The 18,138-nt window shown below is 52.8% G+C and overlaps 1 protein-coding gene across 3 annotated transcripts in view; it reads right to left on the bottom strand.

The window, feature by feature from the left end:
- Window positions 1-2,354: 2,354 nt before the first annotated feature.
- The window catches only part of GMPS (guanine monophosphate synthase), a 29,065-nt gene continuing 13,281 nt past the window's right edge, over window positions 2,355-18,138 (bottom strand). Inside the window, exons 8-17 of one of the 3 annotated variants that reach the window (XR_004060960.1) lie at window positions 17,343-17,494; window positions 16,797-16,970; window positions 15,784-15,889; window positions 15,148-15,263; window positions 14,085-14,210; window positions 11,804-11,919; window positions 10,391-10,521; window positions 7,620-7,792; window positions 2,688-5,707; window positions 2,355-2,647 (exon numbers count right to left, since the gene is read on the bottom strand). Coding sequence is in view for 1 of the 3 variants with exons in the window: in XM_030954422.1 (XP_030810282.1) it covers window positions 5,606-5,707; window positions 7,620-7,792; window positions 10,391-10,521; window positions 11,804-11,919; window positions 14,085-14,210; window positions 15,148-15,263; window positions 15,784-15,889; window positions 16,797-16,970; window positions 17,343-17,494 (1,196 nt within the window). In the remaining 2 variants the exon portion in view is untranslated. Of the gene's footprint in view, window positions 5,708-7,619; window positions 7,793-10,390; window positions 10,522-11,803; window positions 11,920-14,084; window positions 14,211-15,147; window positions 15,264-15,783; window positions 15,890-16,796; window positions 16,971-17,342; window positions 17,495-18,138 lie in introns of all 3 variants that reach the window. The other 2 variants (XR_004060961.1, XM_030954422.1) reach the window with 2 other exon arrangements.

The raw sequence follows: 18,138 nt of genomic DNA, 5'->3' as shown, positions 1-18,138 counted from the left end.
CCAGAGTGAAGGAATGCAGGACACACAGTCTGACCCTGCAATTCTCCAGTAATTCCACTAAAACACACTCACAGCTCATCCTCCCTTAAAATGCTCTCAGAATCCCCCCTGCCCTGCACGTCCCACACAGATCCTGCCAGGATCTGCTCCCCCCATGTTCCCAGCTCTGTGAGTTTCTTAATTAGCCAATGGCAGTAGTGTTATAATTGAAGGACCAATTAGCTCCAGCTGGATCATAACTGTCTATAAAAGCAGCGAGTTTCTTAATAATGATTTCTATAATAAAGAGTTGATCAGCCGCCTGTAAATCCCAGAGTCAGTGCCAATTATTGCTCATTTGGGGATGGCCTGCTGTGACAGTTGCAAAGTTATGTATTGCACTCTGTGCCAGAGAGCCACTAGCACACCCCTGTCACCCCAAACGCCAGAGCAGCCCCCAGAGCTCCAAGCTGCCTCCCTGAAGGGCAGCAGGGCACGACAGCCTCATGAGCCCATCTGCTGAAATTAAATCTGAAGTGGAAGTGGCTCTCTCCAGCCTTTTATCTTCTGCAGTAATTTCTAGATGTGATTGTGGGGCCAAAGGGCAGTCCCAGCACACCCCAGTGAAGAGGAGAACTCCTGGCTGTGTTAATTAGCTCGTTTTCCCCTCTTTGCTGAGTTCAGGGGGGTCACTCATGAGCAGCTCTTCGGGGCTTGCTCTCAGCTGCACCCAGCAGTGACCAGGCACCCCGTGATGGGAAAGGGGAAAGTTTTCCAGGGCCAAGGAGAGCCCAGGCACTCGGGCCTCTCTGGAGGCGCATGGGCAGAGCTGAGGGAGGCCTTTGGGCCCGATGGTCCCTGAGCAGCTCAGCCAGCACCACAAGGTGCAGAAGCACCCACACGCTCTTTACTTCTCTGCACGCATTTCACACCGAGGGCTGAGCTGCTGGAGCTGGGCAGGTGAGGGCTCCAGGATGGATTCAGAATGATGAATTCAGAATGAATTATGGATTCAGAGTAGCCCTAGCCATGCTCTGAGCAGTGCATTCCCTGCTGGGCAGGTGAGGGCTCCAGGATGGATTCAGAATGATGAATGAATGATGAATTCAGAGCAGTCCTGGCCATGCTCTGAGCAGCAGGTGAAGGCTCCAGAATGGATTCAGAGCAGCTCTGAGCAGTGCATTCCCTGCTGGGCAGGTGAGGGCTCCAGGATGGATTCAGAATGAATGATGGATTCAGAGCAGCCCTGGCCATGCTCTGAGCAGTGGATTCCAGGCGAGGGCTCCAGGCTGGATCCAGAATGTTCATTCAGGATGGATCCTGTGCTGGGGGCTGTGTTTGGGGCTGGCAGAGCCCCAGCTCTGTCTGGAGCTGCACCCAGGAGCAGGCAGGGCACACGGAGCTGTCCCTCCACCCCAAAGGCTCAGCCCTGCAGCCCGTGGTGCCATTGCCATGGCAATCAGCACCACACAGGGACTAAAAATAAACCCCAGCTCTGCAGAGCACCGAGATCATCCCGAATGAGCCCTGAGTCAGCCCCAGCCTGGGCGTGTGGGTGCTGCTCCCTGCTGCTGCCCAGCCCAGGGCTGCCCCCTCAGCCTTTCCTTCAGCCTGGCCCAGCCCCGGCTCTGCCCCTGAGGGTGCCCAGGAGCAGGTGGGCATCACTCCAGTGTTCACCCAGGAAACCTCCTCTTTTCCTCTAGAAGCCCCAAATTCCCCCAATTCCCGCTGCACTCCCGTTTCCTGAGCAGCATCCCCCTCTCCACACCACGGAACCCCAACAGCTGGGCCAGCCCCAGCCCTCAAAAGGGAAGCTGGGCCCTCATCAGTGACTTGCCCCAGGTCACCTTGCCCAAACTGTGACAGAATTTCTGCAAAAGCAGCGCTGGAAGCATTTCCCAGGGGTGAAGGCTGCTCGAGAGCATCGTTCACTCCTGGGCAGAAACCCACAGGAGCCACCAGGGCAGAGCCACACCCTGTGAGGAGCAGACACCCTTCCCCTTGATTAACCCACCACTCAGACCCTCTCCAAAGCTTCTTCTACCCCACAACATTTTTTCCCACCCTAAGTAACATTTAAAAAGGGAAGAAATCCTGCGAGCAGCTTTATATAAATCTCTGTATTCCCAACCACATGGGAAAGGAGAAATATTCTCTAAAGAGCTCTAATGGGGCTCTTGAGCAGATATTTAAATCAATTACATCCATGAAAACAGCTTCCTCAACCCAATACAAATTCCTATTCATAATATAGTTTTACACATAAACCCTTAAAAATAATAAAAAAAGAGTTACAAATAATAATAATAATAATAATAATAATAATTTAAAAAAGAGTTACAACAAGATTCAAACATAATATTTTTATTTGTGGATAAAAATTAAGGCTCACAGTACTTTATCATTTCACAAGCAGAAAAATGTTAAAAATTGAGACTGATGGGGAATGCCCCCAATACAAATTCCTCTAATTGCTGACATGTTTTACTGAAGACTCGAGGTGAACAATTGTACAGGGCAGCTACAGGTATCAGTTTGTAAACTAGGTGCTAGATAGAACTGGCTCTTGAGAAATGTGAACAGAGTGTGATGTTCCTCTCCACTCTGGCTGTCCAGTACACAGGGGCTGCACAGAAACACCCAGAGCTGCTGGGGTGAGCACACCAACCTCCCAAACCAGCCAGAGCTGCTGGGGTGAGCACACCAACCTCCCCAAAACACCCAGAGCTGCTGGGGTGAGCACACCAACCTCCCAAAAACACCCAGAGCTGCTGGGGTGAGCACACCAACCTCCCAAACCAGCCAGAGCTGCTGGGATGGATGAGCACACCAACCTCCCAAACCAGGGCTGCAAGGCATGGCACAGCTGCAGGCAGGGCTGAGGGGCACAGACTCCACTCCCATGAGACATTCTGATCCACGGTGCAATGGTTTACGCCTAGAATGTTCAGCACCCAACTTTCTGAGCTGAGGAAGGGCAGGGGGTGCTGCCCAGCTGCAGGAACACAGAGGGGAGCAGCCCAGGGGCTCAGGGATGGTGACAGAGCGCAGCAGACGTGGTGCCCAGGGTCAGCATGCAGCTCCAAGGACTTTGCCAGGGAACTCAAGCCAGGAGAGCTGCAGGGCTGTCCCAGGGCTGTCCCTGCTCCCTGCAGCCCCAGCCCTCACTGGGAGCACGTTGCACCCCTCAGCACACCAAGTGCAGCTGCACAGGGACAGCCTGGGCAGAATGCAGCAGGGGCTGGGCTGCAGAGCTCCCGGGATTATTTGCATTATTTTTAGTGATTCCCTCAGCTTTGCTTGTTTGCTGCTGTCAAGGCAACACAGCAGCCACGAGGACGAGCCCGTTGCTGTGAGAACTGAGGGGGTTCTGCCTCTCACCAGGGATTCAGCTCCTGGCTCTGCACCCTTTGCAGTGAGACACCACCCAGCAACGACAGCAGCTGGCCCAGCCCCTCCTGCCAAAGCTGAACGCACAGAACTCCACTGGGAGCCCCTGTGAGGTCAGCCCTACCTGCAGGCCAGGTGCTGCCCCGGCAAACCCCCCCTGCAGGGTGCCAGCAGGCACAGAGCCACCCTGCAGCACAGGAATCAATAATCTCTGACATCACTGCAGCTCTGAGAGGCTGTGACAGCTGTGGGTGCACATCACCACCCCCTCTGGGAAGGAGGTGACTGACTGAGCAGTTCAGCTCAAGCTGCCCAGGCTGCAGAGCCCTCCTGGAGCAGGGCTGGGGGGAGGCAGAGCCCCCCTCCCCAATTCCTGCCCCCGTGTCCCCAGCAGCCCTGGGAGCACTGGCTGGGACATGGCACCTCCTCCCCTGGTGCAGAACTCCCCTCAGTGACACAGGCAAGAAAACACATTGACACCAGCTGGGCATTTCCTAGGAGCAGAAATTTCCAAACCCCATTTCCATAACGTGTAGGCAGGGAATGTAAGAGCAGGAAAATGTGTGCCACCAAAAATACAGAACAAACACTTTCAGTATGATTCCAGTTCACAAATGCAGGCAAGGGCAGAAAGGAGCCACAGCCATGAAATACTGCATGTTACTGAACAGTTCAAAGCAAGTATTTCACCCCATAATACTGCAGTGATCTCACAGCTGAACAAAACACAACTGCTTGAACTGAGAAACCAGGGATAAGAGGGGTGGGTGCAAATTCCAGCTGCCCCAGTGGGAAGGCTCCTGGAACCTGCCCAGGTCAGAATCCAGCTGCTCCTGTCACAGAGGCTCAGGGGGATGGAAATGGCTTTGCCTCAGAACACCAGAAAGCTCCTGTCCAGCAACCACCTCCAATTATTGCTTCACTACCAGCAGCAGGACCGGAGTGACAGGAGGGGCTGCAGGGCTGGGGAGCTCACCCTGAGCAGGGCTCCACACCAACACCTGGGATGATCTCACAGACTGAGCTAAGCACAGCACACCCCAAAACCTGCCAGAGCAAAGCTGCAGAACAGAAACCATCACCAAAACCCCTGGCAGAGCCAACCTGCAGAACACAAACCATCACCAAAACCTGCCAGAGCAAAGCTGCAGAACAGAAACCATCACCAAAACCCCTGGCAGAGCCAACCTGCAGAACACAAACCATCACCAAAACCTGCCAGAGCAAAGCTGCAGAACACAAACCATCACCAAAACCTGCCAGAGCAAAGCTGCAGAACACAAACCATCACCAAAACCTGCCAGAGCAAAGCTGCAGAACAGAAACCATCACCAAAACCCCTGGCAGAGCAAAGCTGCAGAACACAAACCATCACCAAAACCCCTGGCAGAGCCAACCTGCAGAACACAAACCATCACCAAAACCTGCCAGAGCAAAGCTGCAGAACACAAACCATCACCAAAACCCTGCCCAGGACAAAGCTGCAGAACAGAAACCATCACCAAAACCCTGCCCAGGACAAAGCTGCAGAACACAAACCATCACCAAAACCCTGCCAGGAACAGAAACCATCACCAGGTGCAAGGGAAGCACAGGGCAGCGCTGGGACACAGGAGGCACAGCCCAGCAGCTCTGCCTTGCCAGCTGCACGCCCAGGTCTGCCTCCTGCCAGCCCAGAGCCACGGGCAGGAGGAGCTGGGAGCTCTGCTGTGGCCCAGAGGGACAGACACACGGACAGGCAGTGCCAGGAGAGGCCAGCACTGCTCCCCCTCGCTGCCATGCCCAGGAGCACAGAGCACGGGCACAGCACACACAGCCGCTCCACGACTCAACAGCACCCACCACTGCATTTGGCAAAATATTTATTTATAATAAATCCGTCCCAAAGCGGTTGGTCACAAAGAATCAACTCCTCTTACACGTCCGGGCTGTAACAATGCTTTTGGTAGAAGTAAATAAACTGCTTCTTTCTCCACAGTGTACAAAAACAAAGAGACACCGAAACGACAGGTAACAGGACACGGGGGACTCGGGGCACTGGAGAGGCAAAGGCAAAGCAGAGGGGCCTGGCTGGCAGCGCTGGCACCGTCATTTACCCGTACAGCCTCAGCCCTGGCTGGGCAGCTGGTGCCCTGCAGCAGCTCCAGTCACTCTTTCACAGTACTGCATGTCAACACTGGGAATGGTTTCTGATATGGTTTAGACTGCACACAGTACTTGGATAGGGAAAAGGGAGCTACTCCCACTCCGTAGTTCCGGGGGGCTTCGATGTCAGGTCGTACATCACCCGAGAGATGCCAGGGATCTTCTTGATCTCTGCCACCATCTTCAACACCACCTGTGGGGCAGGGGAAACAGAGTATCAGGAAAACACCCTGTGAGACAGACCTGATGAAAATCTGTCGCCCTGATTTTTTAAGACTTTCCAAGCCTTCTGATGTTTGCATTCTTCTAGCAAACTTTCTCACACACTTTCTGTAAATAACTTGTTGTTTTGCATTCTTTTATAAAAGAAGAGAAATCTGACAGAGTGTTGATTTGTCCAGTGTCATTGGAGAGGTGGCACTGTCACCCTCCAATCCACGGTCACTTTTAGAAATCTGTAACTGTTAAGAGTCAGAAAATAAACCCCCTCTTTTCCACCTTATGAACAGTGGTATGTGCACTTGTGTTACTTTGTGTCCTATAAATGACAAAAATCACCCTGGAAAAGCTGGAGGGCAACCTGCTGACACCAGTTGTGCTGGACAACACAGCCTGTTGGGACCAGCACATTGCCACTAGGTATGGAATAAAATAACTGGAAGAAAACCTCTGCTTTCCTGTGAGAGTCATCCTCCAGAGCTCACAATTAATCCATGTCAGCTGCAAGATTCCAGGGGAGAATTTGATGATCCTGAGAAGTTCAGCTTCCCTAAAAACCCCCCAGTTCCCAACACCACTTACATGAGCTGCTGTTCTGTTTATAGTGAAAGCACAATTTAACACTGCATTGCTCTGCATAGAAAAACTTGATTATTTCCCCCATAAATATGATTTATTTATTTATGATTATTCTCTATAACCTCTATCACTTAGCCACCACACTACCACCTATCCTTAAAATGACCATTTTTCATTTTGAAGAATGCAGGGTTTTGTTTGGGGGTGGGTTTTGTGGTGTTTGGTTGTTTTTAAAGACAAATGAATCCTCATTTTATACAGTGGGATAGTAGTTCACATGGCAACCTGAGCTGTTCTTTTCATGGATAGACTGCCCTACAGCAGAGGACTTCAATTATATACAATTACTAAACAATGCTCATATGCTCCTGAAGTGTGTTTAAAATAAAAGGTCAGTCCTACTCCTACAGTGCATTCCCAGAGGGACAAAGTACTTGACTGGCCATGGATAAAGTTAGGGAAAAAAGAAAAAAAAAAGCTTGAACCTGACTTTTAAGTCCCCTTAGTGACCTAAAGAGCAAACAGGGCACTCAGATGATAAACTGCAAGTTCCAGTAAAAGCAGAAGTGCCAAAGAAAAGTAATTCCTGAACTCCCAACGTCAGAAAATTTCCAATTATGATGCAAAAATTAACTCCAAATCCCAGGAATGGCTGGGGTACTCTTTCCTTTTAACTGGTTGTATTTTAGCTCAGCTCTGCTGGAGAGCCTTGGAGTTGTCATACCCACCTGCCAGCCCTTCACTTTGTCAGTTCTTCTTCCCAGAACGCCACAACTTTTTAATGATTATTTATAACAGAGAAAAACAGCAATAAACTCAAGGTGAAGGCAGCAGGGGTGAGAGGAGAGTGCAGTGAGCAGGGGCTGAGGGGAGCAGGGGCTCAGGAGGGGAACAGGAGCTGGAACACCAAGGAACAATGAGTGCTCCAGGGATGAGCTCCCTGACTTGGGAATATGCATCCGTCCAGAAGAGGCCAGCACAGAAAAAGATGTATTTCTGTGTTATTTCCACCAGAATCACCTTTTGTGCTCTGTCCAAGATCATCTAGCACCAAAACCAAAATACAAAACACACTGCTGTATTGATATGCAAATATCTCATGGGATAGACATGAAATAAGTTATGGTCAAAGTATCCACACTGAAATCCACATGGGGCTTCCCCAACATTTCCCAAATGTAGGACAGATCAATATTTAAAAAACCATCAATTCTTATTTTTCAGCAGTGCTGCAGGAGAAGAGCCAAGGTGCATTCTGTGCGTTGTGATGGGTGCACACAGGATCCTTCCTGCTGGGATGCCCTCACCTCCTCGGGCACCTCGCTGCCCGGCGTGGCGGCGATGCCCGTCATGAAGTCGCTGGTGATGAAGGGCCTGATGACCACTGACCTCTGGCACGAGGGCTGCTTCTGCAGGGGGTCCCGGTCGAAGTGCAGCGGGGTCAGGATTATTGGCATCTGGCTGATCTTCCCAGCATAGCCTGCAGCACACACGGGGCACGGTGACACCAGCTCTGCACTGCTCCCACCTGCGCTTCCCGCTCGGAACCACGAGTGCTCCTCACCCTGTGGGGTCTGCTCCCTCATCCTGTGGGATCTGACCCCCTCACACCCCATGGGATCTGCTCCCTCATCCTGTGGGATCTGCTCCTCCATCCTGTGGGGTCTGCTCCCCTCACCCTGTGGGATCTGCTCCTCACCCTGTGGGATCTGACCCCCTCACACCCCATGGGATCTGCTCCCTCATCCTGTGGGATCTGCTCCTCACCCTATGGGATCTGACCCCCTCATCCTGTGGGGTCTGCTCCCCTCACCCTATGGGATCTGCTCCTCACCCTGTGGGATCTGACCCCCTCACACCCCATGGGATCTGCTCCCTCATCCTGTGGGATCTGCTCCTCCATCCTGTGGGATCTGCTCCCCTCACCCTATGGGAGCTGCTCTCTTCACCCCGTGGGATCTGTTCCCCTCACACCCCGTGGGATCTGCCTCACCCTGTGGGAGCTGCTCCTCCATCCTCTGGGATCTGACCCCCTCACCCTGTGGGAGCTGCTCTCTTCACCCCATGTGATCTGCTCCCCCAACCCCATGGGATCTGCTCCCCCCAACCCTATGGGATCTGACCCCCTCACCCTATGGGATCTGACCCCCTCACCCTGTGGGATCTGCTCCCCTCACCCCCTGTGGGATCTGCTCCCCCAACCCTATGGGATCTGACCCCCCTCACCCTGTGGGATCTGCCCCCCTCACCCTGTGGGATCTGACCCCCTCACCCCTGTGGGATCTGCTCCTCACCCTATGGGATCTGACCCCCTCACCCTGTGGGATCTGCTCCCCTCACCCCCTGTGGGATCTGACCCCCTCACCCTGTGGGATCTGACCCCCTCACCCTGTGGGATCTGCTCCCCAACCCTATGGGATCTGACCCCCTCACCCTGTGGGATCTGACCCCCCACCCCCTGTGGGATCTGCTCTCCCCGGTCCCACAGCAGTCGTGCAGCTCTACAGCTGCAAACCAGCACTGGGAGAGCAGCTGCAGCTGCCCCATCCCTGGAAGGGTCCAAGGCCAGGCTGGACAAGGCTTGGAGCAGCCTGGGTTAAGTGGAAGGTGTCCCCAGGGCCTGGAGCAGATGATCCCTGATGTCCCTTCCAACCCAAACCGTTCTGAGATTCTATAAATTGCCACTTGAGATGATCCTCAGCCTTTGCAGGCACGCAGAAAAATCCCAGCTAATCTGTGTTATCCCTGTAATTCACTGTGAATCAATGGAAGAGCCACTTTCCTTCTGACATAACATAAAACCAGGGGGCTTTATCAGTCCCCATTTCAAGCCCAATAAAGAGATATTCCCAAATAAATCTTTGAAATATTCTTTGAACTAGTCTTTGAAATACTATTCTTTGAACTAGTCTTTGGAGCACACAGGAGACAGCTCTCCCGCATCCCTTGGTGGTGGGCAGGTAACTCCAGACAATCCCCTTTCCCTCATTTTCCAACATCTCCTCCTGAAAGGCAATGCACAGCTCCCCAGGTTCCCTGTTTCAAGGAGCTGAAGGTCCAAAATGCAGGTGTGAGGAGCTCATGGTGCTCAGGCTCCCTCCCTGTGCCAGCCCTGGCCTGAGCTGCTGCACAGGGAGCTTTTCTCACTGAGCCACAACTCCAGGCTTATTTTTAGGAGCAATTCATTCACACAGAGCCAAGTGTCACCAAAAGTTAGCGAGGCACAGCTACAGCTTTACCAACACAGCCAACAGTGTTATCTCAGCCTTTTGAGGTTAATTCTGTACAAATTCTGTTCACACAGCTCTGCAAACTGAGTATGGATCCTCAGACAGAGGGATCTGCTGTAACTTGATTTATAGCAGATACAGGCAGGGCTGATGCAGTGCTTCCCACACAGATCACATCTCCAAAGGTAATTAAGTAAAAACCTGAAGAGGCTGAACCTCAGAACTGTTTATTCCCAGGCTCTGCCCGTGCAGCACATCCAGGGGACCCCCCACTCCCTGGCTGTGCAGGGTTGGGGTTGCAGCTTTGACTGCAAGTTAAGAAATCTGAAACCACCACAGGCTGTGAGCATCACCCCCATGAGAAACCTGGCATCTGGGCTTTCCCCAAAAACAACACCACTTAAAAACTGTGTCAAGTCCCTTCACCTCAGGTAAACACTGAACTCAGCAAAGAGAAGGGATTTGGGTGACTGAGCTGCCTGCCAGTACTTTTTGCACAAGTCTGCAGTGAAGCACCACAGCTTTGAGCTTCATGATGTGTCAGAAGCAAGTCAGTCCCCAAAATCCCCTAAAATTAATTCCGGGCCTTTGGCTATCAGCTTCCACAAATTTTCACTGCCATTCCACTAACTGATCACTTTTTTGGACTGCCATTCCACGAACTGATCACTTTTTTAGACTGCCATTCCACTAACTGATCACTTTTTTGGACTGCCACTCCACTAACTGATCACTTCTTTCGAGATACCAGCTTGCAGATTTTGACAGCACCACTCTGATGACACCCAGTGGGTTTGCAGGGGTCTGGAAACACGGGTGTGACCCCCGGGATGAGGTGCAGCACCTACCAGACTCCCTGAGAATGTTGTGAGCCTCGAAGTCAGCTTGCCGTAAAGTGCTGAGGACTCCTGTGGTCAGGAAGGTGGGGGTGACATCCGTGGGGGGCTCCTTGACAGGGGGGCCAAACACATACACCACTCTGCAACACACAGAACAGAGCTCGCTGCCTCCAGCTGCTGCTGCAGGGCAGCACAGAGCTGGGAACAGCAGCAGGCTTCACTCTGCTCACAGCTCTGAACAGGAAAGCGCCCACCCCCCATTAAACGCTGCACCTCGTTGCTCATGAAGGCCTTCAGCACGGGGCACTAACTGCAATTTATAAATCTACAGAAGTACACCTGCAACAAAACATCTTCTGCATTCAGAGCAGTCACATCAGCTTCGTGATTTTAATGTCATTCCTTGTGTTTCAGAAGCTGCAGGAGGAGCAGCAGAGTTGGAGTGGCCTCGTGCATGGATCCACCACGCGGTGTGTGGGCCTGCAGACGCAAACCAGGAGTACCTGTCTGAGGCCCAAACCACACAGATCTGCCAGTTTGTACTGTGCATTTCTGTGTGGAACGCAAAGCCAGCTGGGCAGGAGCCTCCTCAGCGTGCCTGGAACAGCAGAGGAGCCTGCAAAGAGCCTGGGGACAGCAGAGCTCCCAGAGCTGTGGGACGGTCAGGAGGGCACTGCTGAGCCCAGCAGAGCTTACAGAAATCAGCAGTGCTCTGAAGCACAAACTGGCTTTTATTTTCATTTTCTGACACACTCTGGAACTGCACAGGCAATCCTGATTTACGCCTTCTTTTGTCCCCTCTGCACTTCATTTAAACAGGTGCCTTGCAATTCCAGGTGTCACCTTTCAGAGTAAGAGCCCTGTCAGTAGGTGTCACTTATGTGAGAAAATGAAGTTTTGCTATAAGCAATTCTAAGCAGCTCTGGCAGAAATCCCACAGCCAGGCAAGGAGGGTATAATTCTCCAGAGCTGATTTTGTGTCTAAGCACCTTCAGCTGCTGGAGAAGTCATGGACTCGAGTGGGCAGGAAATGCATCCTCAGAGAGCTCGGCTGAGATCAAAGTGCCCTGCTTTGGAGCCCTCCCTGTGCATGAGAACTGACAGCCCCTCACAAATCCCTTCCTGACACAAAGGCAAACCAAAGTGCCGCACATCACAGCTCAGCCCCAGCCTGGAGCCTTGCAGAAGGGATTTGCATAAATTATAGTGGTGCTGCCTAATCCAAGGATATAGGCCAGCAATTTCTTTTCAAGCTGGAAATAAATCCATATTTTGATTCACTGTGTATTTGTGACCTCTGTATGATACACCTGTCCAACATATAAAAATATCAGACACCAGATTAAACAGGGAAATGTGTGCACATGCTAAACTTCCACATACGAATCAGACAATTAAAAATAAAGGTAGATCCATACTCACCTGTTGATGTTGTGGCACATGCGTGGTATGAGCCTGGCAAGGAACATCAGGGACTCCCAGTGTGGGGCATCCTTGCTGGAGATGCCACAGACGTAGCTGTAGGAGCGACAGTCACCCTGGGGGACACAACAGCCACACTGAGCGCCAGCCCTGCTGCCAGAGCCATCACAGCCCCTCCTGCCCCTCCTGCAGCTGACAGCAGCACAGCTGGGACAACACCTAGCACACACTGAGCTGCTGCCACCAGTGAGAGACTCGGTGGGTCAGAAAATACACAGCGAGACGAGAGAGCTGTGAAAGGAAACATTCCGGCTGGGAAGACTCATCTACAGTGCACAGTGTTGGCATTTTGGTGGCAAAGCACAGAAATTTGGTGACACTGCAGCCTGAGGCAGTAACCAAAGCTGACTGCAGAGAGCCACACGCAGCATTAGGCAGGTGAAGATACAATCCCTGCGCCTGGCTGTGTCTGCCCCACAGGCAGGGAAGGGGACCCAGCTGCTGCCCAGGTCCCAGGGCCCCGCACTGCTCCAGCTCCTCCCTTCCCCAGGAGAGGGATCAGCACAGCTCACAGTACGGAAAGGGCAACAGGCAGCCCCAAAGTACCAAAGTGGGGTTTTACACAGGGCAGCCGAGCTCTCCTGAGCCCGGCTGGGGCCAGCAGGGTGACAGCAGAGCTCAGGGGCTGCAGTGACCCCCCTGGGCTGGACAGTGCCCCCAGAGAGTCCCTGGCACCGAGCTCAGGGATCCCAACCCGGCCTGGACCCACCAGGACAGGGCACAGCCCCTGCACCCACCAGGGCGGGCTGGCACATCCCCTGCACCCACCAGGACGGGCTGGCACAGCCCCTGCACCCACCAGGACGGGCTGGCACAGCCCCACCAGGACGGGGCACAGCCCCTGCACCCACCAGGACGGGCTGGCACAGCCCCTGCACCCACCAGGGCGGGCTGGCACAGCCCCTGCACCCACCAGGGCGGGCTGGCACAGCCCCTGCACCCACCAGGACGGGCTGGCACAGCCCCTGCACCCACCAGGATGGGGCACAGCCCCTGCACCCACCAGGACAGGGCACAGCCCCTGCACCCACCAGGATGGCTGGCACAGCCCCTGCACCCACCAGGATGGCTGGCACAGCCCCTGCACCCACCAGGATGGGCTGGCCGGCCCTGCACCCAACGGACAGGGCACAGCCCCTGCACCCACCAGGGCGGGCTGGCACAGCCCCTGCACCCACCAGGACGGGGCACAGCCCCTGCACCCACCAGGACGGGGCACAGCCCCTGCACCCACCAGGACAGGGCACAGCCCCTGCACCCACCAGGACGGGCTGGCACAGCCCCTGCACCCACCAGGACGGGCTGGCACAGCCCCTGCACCCACCAGGACGGGCTGGCACAGCCCCTGCACCCACCAGGACGGGGCACAGCCCCTGCACCACCAGGACAGGGGCACAGCCCCTGCACCCCCAGGACAGGGGCACAGCCCCTGCACCCCACCAGGACGGGCTGGCACAGCCCCTGCACCCACCAGGACGGGCTGGCACAGCCCCTGCACCACGGACAGGGCACAGCCCCTGCACCACCAGGACAGGGCACAGCCCCTGCACCCACCAGGACGGGCTGGCACAGCCCCTGCACCCACCAGGACGGGCTGGCACAGCCCCTGCACCCACCAGGATGGGGCACAGCCCCTGCACCCACCAGGATGGGGCACAGCCCCTGCACCCACCAGGACAGGGCACAGCCCCTGCACCCACCAGGATGGCTGGCACAGCCCCTGCACCCACCAGGATGGCTGGCACAGCCCCTGCACCCACCAGGATGGGCTGGCACAGCCCCTGCACCCACCAGGACAGGGCACAGCCCCTGCACCCACCAGGACGGGCTGGCACAGCCCCTGCACCCACCAGGACGGGCTGGCACAGCCCCTGCACCCACCAGGACAGGGCACAGCCCCTGCACCCACCAGGACAGGGCACAGCCCCTGCACCCACCAGGACGGGCTGGCACAGCCCCTGCACCCACCAGGACAGGGCACAGCCCCTGCACCCACCAGGACGGGCTGGCACAGCCCCTGCACCCACCAGGACGGGCTGGCACAGCCCCTGCACCCACCAGGATGGGCTGGCACAGCCCCTGCACCCACCAGGACGGGCTGGCACAGCCCCTGCACCCACCAGGATGGGCTGGCACAGCTTCCCTGCTGAGCAGGCTGCATTCCCAGCCCTGCAGCTGCACAGGGGCTCCCCAAGCCTGCCCAGCTGGAGCAGCCCTGTACCTGCACTCCCACAGTTTTGATGGGCAGCAAGAAGGCATTCAGTGAATGTAGGCTGGTGATCTGCATCAGCTTCTCCTGGTCCTCCTCACTCGTGCACGCCTTCACCCTCTGCAGCAGCGTGTGGGGCTGCCAAGGATGCAGAACCAAAACTTAAATACATTAAATTAAACACAGCTCCCAGCCCCTCAAACACAACCTGCACAGCACAAATCAAATTGTAATTTAAGTAACTGTTTGCTTAGTCTACATTTACCCCTTGGAGCTATTTAGAGCATAGCTCTCATCTGACAATTAAACATCAGCTGAGGCACTTTTCTGTGATTACACTGAGTTTGAAGCTGAAGCTCTCCAAGGCCATAGGGGAAGCTCTGTTCCTGTGCTCATTTTCTCCTTCACAAAGCTGCACTTTCCAGTTTTATGGCACCACAATTCCCTATCTTTTAAAGGAAAGGCAGATGGAAATCCCTGCCCTTCAGGATTTACCAAAAAGGTTCTGGAAGTTGTTTTGAGCTCACACCTCAGAGCAGACCCCAATAATGCCTGGCAGCCACCACAGGGGTCAGCACAGTTAGATGTGGAAATCAAACATCAGCCACTGGAAATTCCAGGGTTTGGATCAGGGCACCTGGCCAGTTCCTGGCTCCTGCACTTGCATTTACACACCCAGGGATTTTGGGGTGTGCAAACCTAGAATGTCACAGCTCCCTCAGGGAGGGAGGGAGGACCTTCTCCTGTCACTGTGTGATCTCATCTGCACAAAGTTTAACTACAACAGGATTTGTTTATTATTTGAAAGGTAAATAAAGTTCTGTTTTCCAGGAATGATTCAAAACACTTGCAACAGTCACAGCACTAAAAATTCCACTGTACAGTTCCAATGGAGCTGCACTTGGAGGCAGCATTCCTCAAGGAGCACAAACCAGCCCTTTTAACCTTTTAGCAGGCTAAACCTCCTTTTAACCTTTTAGCAAACTAAACCTCCTTTTAACCTTTTAGCAGGCTAAACCTCCCTGCAGGTCACTACAGAACCAACACTCAAAATTAAAATTTAGGATTCCCTTACCTTCTTCACACTGGCAGAAAAATCTGCCACTATTTTCAAGATGTTGTTTGTTTCTGGGAAGTCTTTGCACACGTAAGGTTCCTCAGCACAGATCACTCTGATTGCTAGGCCAGGACCTGCAAAGCAAGGTTGAAAAGATATTATACCAAATAACAAGAAGCTGGGTTCAGCTGGAAGTGTGGAACAGTGAGTCAGTCACTGAGCTCTGTGCATTCTGCCATTCTATCTAAGCTTCAGCTGTCTAAACACCCTCAAGGACAGAAAGAAACCAACCCACAATTGCCAGCTTTGCTGTTTTCTAGTGTTGGAAATGTTGAGTATTTACTTTCAAGACAGCAAATGCCCCTTGGAAAGGCAGTGCCAGGCCATTATTCCAGCTCAGATCCACGTGGCAGCTCAGGCAGAGCTCACCGCACTTACTGAGAACCCCCCCTTTGGCTTCTCCCACCAAAGCCAAACAAAGCTCAACAATAAAACATTATGTCTATTTACCAAGCTGCTCTCAAGTTATCTTTCCTGAAAGACTGTGCTTAAATGAAAACCTAAATCGATTTTTTCTGTGTTTAAAGATCAGTTTCATACTGCAGTTACTCTGGACCTGCTGAAGAACCCTGCTGTGACCCACCAGCTCCATACCTGGGAAGGGGTGCCTGGACACCAGCTCTTCAGGCAGACCAAGCTCCCTTCCCAGCACTCGCACCTCATCTTTGTGGAAGTCTTTCAGTGGTTCTATTACTTTACCCTAAAAAAGAAAAAAAAAATTTAAAAAGAGGCAATTTACACTCCAGTTCACATATCCAAAAAAAAGGCTCAAATGTTCAGGTTCTGGCACCTAAACTGGCCTGACCTCACAGCACCAGTGCCAAGGATTCCATTAACAGTGGAAAGAAATCCCATGTGAATGCGGGCTTTGTAGAGCAGCTGCAGGACAGAGGGTGAGACCAGGAAGCCCCAGGTTGTGCCAGAAGAAGCTGTGGCTCCAGCAGAGCCGACAGAGCTGTAAGGCCAAGCTGGCTCTGCCTGCAGGAATTCAGACCTTTCTTGTCTCTGCTGGATGCTCAGGCCAACCCCACAGCCCTGAAAACACTTTGTGCAGAGATCAATACTAAAAATGGGATTATTAGTTGTCTCCTGTGGGGAGTTGGTAACTGAGCACCTTCCACCAGATTGCTGGGTGAGGTCCCTCTGCTGTGCTGGTTCTGAGTATAATACACTTAGAGAACTCATCATTCCAGTGCCAGAAAACCAAACCAGGCAGCCTCCCACCTTTGCTCAACATGCTAACACTAAAGAGCTGGGCACAGAAAAGTGTTTAAAGGGCTCTTCTGGACTGCACATAACAGACCCTTGCTCTGTTTATCTGATAAACAGAAGAAATGCAAGAATTACAAATGACAATGGGCTCTCAGGGGCCTTGTCACAGCCAGGTACCATCAGTGCCAGTGCCAGTAGCAGAGTTGCTGGTTTGGGTGCTGGGTGTATGGCAGAGGCAGGGGCAGGCAGGAGCAGCAGAATCCCTGTTTTGGTGCTGGCCATGGCAGTGCCAGCAGCAGAATCCCTGTTTCGTGCTGGCCATGGCAGAGGCAGTGCCAGCAGCAGAATCCCTGTTGTGGTGCTGGCCATGGCAGTGCCAGCAGCCCCGGGCTCACCTCCTCGCGCAGCTTGCGGATCAGCTCGGTGTCGTTGTGGTGGGTTTTGATCACCTCAGCCTTGCCACTGGCCACCAGGGAAGCACTCTCGATCAGGTCAGGCCTCAGGGTGCCCTGAGCAAGGAACACCTCCTCGGGTTTCAGGTTCATCTCCCCGATGACCTCGTTGGCAATCTGCAGGAGGGGCACAAGGAGTCAGAGTTCCGGCACTTTTGGGGCTCTCAAAGATCTCAAGAAGGAATGAATTTTACAGCAGGGAGCTGGAAAAGCACAACCAACCAGCAAACTCGTGATGCCACTGTCCCACTGCTGAAACACTCCAGTAACCCCATCTTGTGTTGAGCAGAAAATGGAGAAAACATCCCCAGAGCACAGGAACATCAGTGCATGTTAAATATTCTCCCTGTCTTCCCCAAAGGCTTCTGGGGTCATCCACAGCTCACAAAAACACTCACTAATTAGCCACCACCACTGATTAAACACTGAAAGATGTACCCAGGAACCACAGTATTTAAAAACTTCAACCAAACAACAAATAAACATTACCTTAACAAAGGTGTCACCGATAATTTTCCTCTTTTCTTCAGGACTTGTAGTCATATTTAAGGTCTTGCTAATTCTTTTACGTGGAGTTCTGTCCTCGTCTGAGATGGGCAGAGTTGTTGTGCCATTATAGAACGAATGGGCTGCATTCACCACTGCAGGAAATCACAGGGATTTGGGTTTTTTACAAAATCAATAAAGATTTTTGTGCAGGTTACAAAACAGAAGCTTCACTTTATTGCTTTAAAAAAAACACCCCAAAAATAAAAATAATTTCCTTTGACTATTAACTGCATTGAATAGGGCTGCTCAATATCTCAAAAATTAATTTTAACAAGAGGCTTTTATTTCTCTTATTGACCTATTACTTTTACCATATTGTGAGATTAGGCAGCCACATGCAAGTCCAGTTCTTGCTTCCCTCTCAGATTATAATTTACTTGCTTTAAACTGTTTACAGACAGTGTTTCCCCAAGGCCTTTCTGCAACCAAAATTAAATGATGCACTATTTACTCATGCTACATTATGCCACTTAATTTAGAGAGGCTCCCAACCCAGAGATCAGCTGGGAGGCTCTCTGGCATCCTTCACCAGCACTCAACTCCCTGACCTACAGAAGGAGCACTTGCAGCAAAGGGATTCCCTCAATTTGCTCCTCTGGCTGCCTGCCAGAGCCCAGGTTTATTGCTTCACAGACTGCAAGAATAAGACATGGATTTTCTACTAAAAAAAAAAATAAAGATAAATGTAGAAAAATGTGTTTAGAATGAAGCAGAGGGCACTGCAGCCCAGGCTGCA

The sequence above is a fragment of the Camarhynchus parvulus genome, chromosome 9, assembly GCF_901933205.1.
Source record: "Camarhynchus parvulus chromosome 9, STF_HiC, whole genome shotgun sequence".
Taxonomy (NCBI): domain Eukaryota; kingdom Metazoa; phylum Chordata; class Aves; order Passeriformes; family Thraupidae; genus Camarhynchus; species Camarhynchus parvulus.
This window is presented reverse-complemented; position numbering and strand designations above follow the sequence as displayed.